The 9,174-nt window shown below is 40.2% G+C and overlaps 1 protein-coding gene across 3 annotated transcripts; it reads right to left on the reverse strand.

Moving 5' to 3' along the window:
* Positions 1-1,852: 1,852 nt before the first annotated feature.
* Positions 1,853-8,878, reverse strand: srsf5a (serine and arginine rich splicing factor 5a). 3 transcript variants are annotated; one of them, XR_006827056.1, is made up of 9 exons: positions 8,731-8,878; positions 7,218-7,352; positions 7,058-7,128; positions 6,063-6,200; positions 5,279-5,357; positions 3,706-3,779; positions 3,509-3,613; positions 2,668-3,051; positions 1,853-2,633 (listed from the first exon to the last, which is right to left on the reverse strand). XR_006827056.1 is itself a non-coding variant. In XM_046062351.1 (8 exons), the coding sequence occupies exons 2-8, from the start codon at positions 7,341-7,343 to the stop codon at positions 2,739-2,741; spliced, it is 897 nt and encodes a 298-aa protein (XP_045918307.1). In that variant the 5' UTR covers positions 7,344-7,352; positions 8,731-8,878; the 3' UTR covers positions 1,853-2,738. The 3 variants fall into 3 exon arrangements, 2 of the variants coding, with proteins under 2 accessions (XP_045918307.1, XP_045918306.1); XM_046062351.1 differs by having other exon boundaries at positions 1,853-3,051; positions 5,279-5,348; XM_046062350.1 differs by having other exon boundaries at positions 1,853-3,051.
* Positions 8,879-9,174: the final 296 nt, after the last annotated feature.

The following is a 9,174-nucleotide window of genomic DNA, read 5'->3' on the forward strand; positions in this document are numbered from 1 at the left end:
TTGATGTAAGTCATTAGCTGAGGAAGTTCTGTGGTGATATGCTTTAGTTATTTTGTTAATCCTGTTCACCTGCAGTGCCTTGTCAAATGTAGGCAAATAATTCATGCCTAATTTGCACATCAATGTGGCGATTGTGATGATGTTATTAGACACAAATTTTACTGTATTCAACTGTAGTGTCTCCATTAAGTATATTATATTAGCCTGTATGGCCATGATATATTGTCTTAGCTAAACTTTAGCTAACTTATTACATTAGCTAGTAGCTCATGGGTCATTTATTTTAGAAAGACACAAAGCTATATCTGGCTAATTAGCTGTAAACTCGAGGCACTGGTAGTTTAGTTCATCACCACTTACCTCCACACAAGCCAAGAAAAACACAACAGGGAGCCGATGCTGAAAGAGAGAAAGGAAAGATAGGGCAACGGAACTAGAGTCTAATCTCTCCACTTGATTTTTTATTCAACAAATATAATTGTTTGAAAGCTGTGCGCTAACAGGAATATATATTAATTTATGAAAATATACCAAACAAAGGAAGAAAGCTTTTGATGTCTATGTGTGTGAGCATATACTGTAGGTGTATGTTTCCTTTGGATCAGTTTATGTTCACTTTAGTGATTTATTTCCCACTGTGGGCAAAGGAAAAACATTATAATTTGTGAAACTAGCTTTCTCCTTCATGTAAGATGGCAGCAAGTTCTCACCAGGGATCATCCACCAGTGCAGGAAAGTGGTCTGTCATACACACGCTCCCTCAAAACTTGCGGCACACTGTGGCATTGTGCTGTGTGATGAAACTGCATATTTTGGAGTGGCCTTTTATTGTGGCCAGCCTAAGGCACACCTGTGCAATACCCATGCTGTCTGATCAGCATCTTCATATGCCACACCTGTGAGGTGGATGGATTATCTCGGTAAAGAAGTGCTCATTAACAGATTGACAGTTTTGTGAACAATATTTGAGAAATAGGCCTTTTGTGTACATAGAGAAAGTGTTAGATCTTTGAGCTCAGCTCATGATGAATGGGGCAAAAACAAGTGTTGCGTTTATAATTTAGTGTAGGTAGGCCAGCAGGTCATTAATTCAGGCCACGCTTACTACAGCCCTGCAACAGTCAGCCACCAACTTCTGTCATTTTTGTAAGAGCATTTGATTTATTGATTGCTGTCAGGATGTAAAGAGAGTAAGAGAGAATAAATTTCTGATTGATGTACAACCTGATTTACTGCTGAACAACTTCCCACATGCATTGTACTTTGACTTTTCATATTCTTTAATAAAGTGAAGTCACAGGAGTGTTCACTGCGGTCCATCTTTCACTACTGTTGTGACATTAGCCATCCATGCATTATAAACACAGACACGCTGTTGCTAAATATTGACCTGCAGGACCCACCGTTAAAGACAAATGTTTTATACATACGCAACTTCATGTATGACATACATTGGTCCTGGCAGATAGCCTTGATCTTGCAGATATGTAGCCTTTGTTTGATTACGTTTAGAAATCAATCTGCAGAACCAAAATTCAAATTCACTACGCATTTGGCTCAAAATTGTAACTTGTTTTTGGTTACCAACCGTATTGCAAACTAACACTTTCCCACACTGATCTGCATTAGCAGCACACTATCTATGTATGTATGTATGTATGTATGTATGTATGTATGTATGTATTCATTGCAGGACAGAATACATTTGGGCTGCCGGATTTTACAGTTTGTGAAAGCTTTATTCGATTAAACTGCAGAGACTTAAAGTACGAGTCTCCTGACCCACATTCACAAAATATTTTTAAAAAAAAGTCACCTTTCTTTCTGGACGTTAAAAAATTAAAGGACAATATGCAGTGAGTGTTTTATTAGTATCAAATTAATAAACTTATTTAGAAACATTTCTTCCTGCTGAAATTGACACACTTGCGTTCAGACTCACAATACCCCACAGGCCACGGCTGGAGATAAAGTAAATAAAAGCAAAGATTAAATCACAAATACAAGACAAGGTCCTGATACAGCAGTGTTGAACCCCCCCCCAAAAAAAAGCCAGTCAAAACAAATGCCAGATTCCAACATCACTACACAAGAAAGCTGAAATAAACCACCAACTGAGATGTTTGCATTGTTATGTTCACATATCAGGGCAGTGAATGCAACACACGGAGGCACCCGTTACGGTGCCTCATCAGAAGCATAATCACAGTTTCACGGCAATGCCAAGAACCCGCATCACAAACAAAAACATACAACATTTTGGAGAATGAATACCATTCCCACCTAAACTTTGAACTGCTCTGAACACTCAGGCAAAGCACAGGGGAGCGGATGGAATCATAACATGGCAAACAGCTAGGATAGACTGCAGGACTGTGACAGGTACCACTGATCAAAATGTTTGTCACTTGGTATTTCATCAAAAATATGAAGGAGTTTTTAAAAGAGGGAAGTTCATAAATCATGAAGTAACAGGAAGAAAAAAACAACAATTTTCCCCATGGAAGTTGATCTTAACAAAAACAACATAAAGAAATCTAAGTCAATCTAGGCAACATTAATGACTGAAGATGTCATTTCAAAAGAAGCCATAAAAAAGGCAATTTCCTCCCCTTCATTTAAAAAAAAAAAAAAAAAAAAAAAAAAAAAAAAAAAAAAAAAAAAAAATCACATGCCACCAGTCAGGCCTATGGTGAGCAAACTACCAGTCTATTTTACAGCCTACGGATGTACCACTCTCAGTGCTTGCTGTCGACTGAGGCAGAGCGGGAACGTGACCGGGAGCGGGAGCGAGAGCGTGACCGGGAGCGAGACTGTTTGTTCTGAGCGGGAGCAGGTGAGCGGGAGCGAGACCTGGAGCGGGACTTGGAGCGAGACTTGGAGCGAGACTTGGACCTGGAGGGGGATCTGCCAGTGGCCTTGCCCCCTCCTGATGTCCTCCTCTCTGGGGTGCGACTGGCGGACCTGGAGCGGCTCCTGGAACGGTTGCGGCTCCTGGAACGACTCTTGGAGCGGGAGTAGCTGCGGGATCGGGAGCGGCTCTTGCTGTGACTGTTGGAAGAGAGGAATGGTAATTTTTAAGATCCATCCTGTAGAATTATGCAGTTTCACCATGGATGGAATAACAATACTACAATTCATGACAATCTTCAAAACACACTGGGCAGGATCTATATGTAAAAAACAAGAATCCAAAATTATGTCAGGTTCTGTTTGGTGCATTGGGTTCAACCACCGAATCATTTCTCTGTGGTAGACGTCTTGCTTCCATTTTCTATACTAAGCTAAGTGTCTGCTGGGTCTAGCTTCATATTTAATGCACAGACATTAAGAGTGATAATGCTTCTCTCATGTAACTATTGGCATGAAAACAAATACAAAAGGTACCAGCCCTCAGGAAGTGAGGAGTTGTGTCCAGGTAACTGATGTTATCATTTTTTGCTGCTACTATCGGGGGCCACAAAAGTGCAAACACATGTAAACAGCTACAGTTTTAACAACAACTCACCTTCTGCTGTCCTCAAAGATCTTTAGCTTGCGTCCATTCAGTTCTGTCCCATCAAGCTTTGAGATGGCATTCTTCATGTCACTGCGGGATGCAAACTCAACCACTCTGTATTGAAGCAGAAACAAAACGTTCATTAGGACCAAACGCAGAAGACAAAGACTATTTAAGAGGTTTTAACTGACAGGAGAGCAACTCACCCTTCATTTTTGTTGGGTCTGTGAGCGTCCACAAAGGTAACTTCACCTGCTTTTCTCATCAGGTCTTTCAGGTCCTGTTTCAAAGCATAATATAGGATTAGTGACCGAGAACAAAACCCGAGGTGCCAGTGAGAACCTTTTCAGACCTGGAGGAGAGAAGTGAGCAGGCAGCAAGACACCAGCACACACTGAAACATGGGTTATCTAATGCTGACTTTTGTCACTTGATAAGCTCCCATTTCAGTGGAGGGCATGTAAATAAAAAGAGCCACTGAAAATGGTTTGTGTGGACAAGTGTTGTCTTTACTCAAACTGTTTTTAAAGTCCCATTCACTGTCTCCATGAATTTGCTTTTAGTTGTTTTTAGCTCATCATCAGCAAAAAACAAATTCAGCTCCATATAGTGAGACGCCTGACAGGTAACAGCAGTTAGGGCTTTAATGTATTTTAGGTTAAAACTATGCATTGTTTTTTGCACACAAGTTAATATTTGATTTTGTGTCTGAGCATGTGAGATGAACCTTTGTATTTATTTGGTGGTTGGATAATAGTGCTATGGGGTAAGTGGACAAAACTGATCTAGATTTTCTTTATGTTCATATGATCAATAAAGTATATTTGGCTCAAAAGTCGTTAAGTGTTTACATAGTAAAACTGCTTCCTTTCCCATTTGAGACTGTAATTCAACACCCCTTTACCACCCGACCCTGAACAAACCCAATCACATGAGTTTTATGCTACTTACCGCTCCATACCCAGGAAGATATTAGCATAGAGCCACTTGTCCAAATAGCAAATGGGAACCAATGCAGTGTTAAGCCCTTGAGAAACGACCTCGGCCTTGACTCAGCATCCGGCCTCCACAAGTAAGGAACCACCAGAGTGTAAGTAGGGGGAGGGGTGTGCGCCCGACTCAACACCCCCCCCAGCTCCATCAGCAACAGAAAAAGACCCAAACGGGAGAGTGTAGGGACCGTGGATTTGAGGGGGGTTACAGCAGTCGGGGATGCCAGCCCACAGAACCTCCAGACTGTGGCTACGGACCTCCTAAGGCTACCGTATCCTGCGCTAGACCACTTTCACCCGCTACGGGGCCCAGCCAAGACTTTAGACCGGCGGCAACTGCGTGTGAGGAGAGGCACCAAATGGACACTATTCAGAAAAACAACCAGGAGAGGGCGCTACACACTTCTGACACCTCCGTGGAGGATGTGCATTCACCTCTGATTAAAGGAAACCATATCAGAGCAGCTGTTAAAAAACAAGTTAAATGTTTTTGGTAAGAATTCATATCAGCAGCAATAACGTGCTTTTTTTTCTGGGGGGGGGGGGGGAATGTAGACGGAGGTTAAGTAAAAAAATATATATATATACACTGGGGGCTTTCTATTGTTAATTGGCCAATTTAGATTTTTTTTTTTTTTATGTAATCCGACTATAGACATACTGACCTGGTCCGATCAAGTGAATGCTGCTTTATTCTAAAAAAACATTTCATTAAAAGGGTGATGTTTACACTTTTTTTTAAAAGCCTGTGTTGTTAGATACACAAGAAAGTTTAATAAGCGCTTACCTGCCAGCTAATCCGTGAAGAGAGGTTCTCTACAATGAGCCTGTGGTCAGTCCGCACAGGAGGTCCATACCTGTCCAGTCAACAAGTAAAAAAAATAATAGAAAGATACTTTAATACGACATTTTCCACTGAAAAGAGGGCAGGTCAAATTTTTTACTACAAAAGGCGACATCCAAATCAAACTGGAAAGACCTGAGTATTAAATACGGGCAATAAATTTCACCTGGATTTATTCTCACTGCACAGACAATTTTGCTTCATGTTCACTGGGGTTGTATTTACTCTGACAGCTACGACCTGTGTCAATATTTGAATTTGATTCAGTAGTGGAACAACAGGTTCACATAAATGACTTGACTAATGCTACTAAAAAGAGTAGCATCACATTTTTTTTGCACGTGTTTTCTGCCACATGAATGCATATAATAAACTGCACTTTGACTTTGGCACAACCAGATGAAATAAGATATACGCCCTCACCTTACAACGCGATGAAAGATAGGATTACTAATCACAATCAAAGGATAAGTATAACAAATTGTGTTCTTTATATTGGCAAGAGTAGAGAAGCTTTGTGACATATTCATCATTTGCGTTTACTCAAATACAAGCATGCTACTTTATTTGGCTAGAAAACTGTCTCTCCAGTTTCTTCATAATTTATTTGCATTGCATATCCATGACGACATATGATAACACAATTAAACAATGTTTTCTCATGACAGTTCTATAATTAGACAAAAGATTTCACTTGGCTATGTGGCAAAACTCCTGGCAAATCTACCTGGATCCACTGCTGCGAGACTGACGATAGCCGCCACCACCACCTCCACCTCCTCCACCGCCGCCACCTCCGCCGAAACGACCCATTCCAGGGCCGCCACCTCTTCCTCTTCTGGAGCGAGCATGCTCAATAGTGACCCTGAAAAGAAGAGTGAGAACATTTTAGTGATGAGTAAAAAACTTTAATGTTACAAATAGGTCTATAAAGGAAGAAATAAGTGGTTGATTTTAAGTCCATGATAGTCATATAGTTAGTCATCATTCTGTCTGAGCTGACTTAAAATAAACCATTTAATGGATTAAACTTTGTTTTTAGGAGGGAATTCACTATTAAATGCATCAGACACATCCTACTTCACAGGAAATAAAGAACTGCAGTGATGTTGTCTGTTTCAGCTCCAGCTTTTCTCTAGACACTGAATTATTAAACAACTGCCAGAACAGCACACATGCAGGTTATTTTACAGCAATTAGGACACAGTATCTGATCCACAGTTGTAAGCCGTGCATTTCACTGAAACTATTTTTTATTTGAAGTTATTCTTGTATGAATGTTTACTTCTTGTTTTGAGGGACTTAGGAGTCATGTCTCCCACTGTGAATCGTGAGAATTTAGAGCAGACCTGACATCTCAGGAACAACATGGTATTTGTCTGCAGCACAGTATCTGCAGTTTTAGAACACTCCAAATTCAGTTTTGTCTAAACACACAAATATAATATATATATATATATATATATATATAGCGCTGCAAGAAAGCTGCAGACTTTTAAATTCTGTCCTCACAAAATAAAGATGTTCTTCATGGTGGGGAGTAAACATGTTACACCACACAGCTAGTATTCAGGAGGTAATCAAAAACATGTAGGAGGAGGGTGAAGACCAGTATTGGCTAACCTTGCTGTGATGGTAGTTAAATGCTGCACTTCTTTTTGGTTAAAGACCTGCCATTTAGTCTAATTAAGAACACAAAGAAACCATTTAAGATTTCAGTACCTTTCACTGCACAATTCTTTGCCATTTAACTCATACACAGCATCATCTGCATCTCTGTGGTCATCAAATTCCTGTGGGGAAGAAAGAAAAGGTTATTTTCTAAAGACGCAAAAAGGACCAGAATTTGTAATTCACACAAAGAGGTCCGTCAGTCACTCACCACAAAGCCAAATCCATTCTTCAAGTTGATTTCCCGAATCCGTCCATATCCCTTGAAAAACTTCTCCACATCCCTCTCTCTGGCATGCGGGCTCAAGCGGCCAATGAAGACACGACAACCACTCATTGTTCTCTTCTGAAATGAGAAAACACAATATTTGGTAACCATTAAACCAGGGTGGGAGAAACAGTGGTGTAAACATAGCTTAATGTTTGACTTCACTTTGCCAATAGTTTGCTTTAGACATGCCCAAGCTTAATTAGTAACAGATCAATTACTGATGAGAAATGCAGGACAAGATGGCACAAACTGTGTTCATAACTTCAAATCGTGCAGCATCACATCTTCACATTGCTGAAGCTTCTTTTGCTAAGAGTGCCTATTCTGTAAAAGGAGTCAAGTCTTGGAACTTGCAATCTCAACACTTGAAAACGGCTGCAAAATTCATGTACAAGTCCTGATTGGTTCAGCAAAAACTTGTGCTCACTTCAAGTCTTCTGCAGTTCCTGCTACATGTGCTTTATTGAATCGTGATAAACTAATTTTACCTCCTTATATCTTGCAAATTAGCAACTGCTAACAACAATATGATACACACTGCTGATTTCAGTCTATCTATGCCAGCTCTATTGGTCCTTACTAAAACAAACAATAAATAAGAACCACAAGTCTATATTAGCATCTAGAATTATCTATTGATTCACACTACATATACACGCCTTAGATCCTAGTTTGAGAAACAGTTTTTTTTATTCGTGAAAAGGGTCAGACTAGTATCACTTTAAGACAGGTCTATACTGCAAACGTCTCAGCCAACAGGATTAAAGCAACATGATCAAGATCTGTTCCGACCAGTTTCGATACAGTCGTTCATGATCACACAAATGCGGAACTAATTATCCGATCTTTTGATTAGATACACCTTGCCTAGCTAAACGTAACGCAACATACAAAAGCCCTGCAATGATTCCCATCTAAATAAAGGATATTAGTTTTGTAGGAGGTGTAAAGTCACCATTTATATCTTTAAGAAGTACTTTAATTAGAGGCGACGTGCTGCCGAAATATCGTACATTACAGGTACGACAGGTTGCCATTATATTTTGTAATCTGGGTTGAAATCATCGCAACAGTCGACCGCTTGGGCCTAACTTTTAGATTGCTAGCGTTAGCCCTTTAATAACGTTACGATGACACGCTGCTGCGAGGTTGTGAAAATGTCTCAATTACACCTTAAATCCATGCGACGTTAAAATGAGGACATTGAACATCTGCATTCTAATTTAGCCGTCTACTTTAAACTTAAGTAAGCTATCTTTATCTTTCGTGCTTGTCCACATCGGTTTTAGCTCGCCTCGAGGTCGATTTCAGTTAGCTATGGCGAGCTAGCTACCTACCGTTAGCTACAAAGACATCATTCACCGTCGAAACATACGAACAGCACAGTAAAAAAAAAATTAAAAAATCGTTAAGTTAAAACAAATGTTCTATGCGGATTCAGTCAGATTCTCACCAAATGTTCTTCTTCAGAGCGTCTCCGATTTTGTTGTTACGTCGCTGGTTAGCTGCAACTTTAACGGCTTCGTCCCTGCCCTACTCGACTGTATCAAAATGGCGAGTGAGTCCAAAGAACCGTGGCAGGGAACAGGAAATGAAGCTGCATTTACGTTGCCAGTTTGGGGTTGGTCATTAACCGCCGCAGTTAATACCTAACTTGGTTAAAGTTGGCGACTTTGCCCCTTTGCTGTTCAAACAAGTATCGCACCGGTTGTATTAACTTATTAGAGTGAAATAAACATCAGCCTCCATAGTAAAAATGCAGTAGATGTTCTTTAATTATAAAACAAATAAGCAGCGCTACTTTGAATCCTCAAAGAAGGATACAACACGGATTTGGCAACCCACGTTAACCCACTTCTCAAGCAGTGGAAGAAAGTAGTGCTAGAAATCAAGTAGT

This window comes from Micropterus dolomieu, linkage group LG11 (assembly GCF_021292245.1).
Source record: "Micropterus dolomieu isolate WLL.071019.BEF.003 ecotype Adirondacks linkage group LG11, ASM2129224v1, whole genome shotgun sequence".
NCBI classification, from domain to species: Eukaryota; Metazoa; Chordata; class Actinopteri; order Centrarchiformes; family Centrarchidae; genus Micropterus; species Micropterus dolomieu.

Coding starts and splice junctions, on each gene's coding strand:
- srsf5a (XM_046062350.1), bottom strand. CDS start 7,343: ATGAGTGGTTGTCGTGTCTTCATTGGCCGCTTGAGCCCGCATGCCAGA. Junction 6,201..7,057: donor AAAGAATTGTGCAGTGAAAG/GTACTGAAATCT, acceptor TCTTCTTTTCAG/GGTCACTATTGAGCATGCTC. Junction 3,052..3,508: donor ATCTTTGAGGACAGCAGAAG/GTGAGTTGTTGT, acceptor CTCTTCCAACAG/TCACAGCAAGAGCCGCTCCC.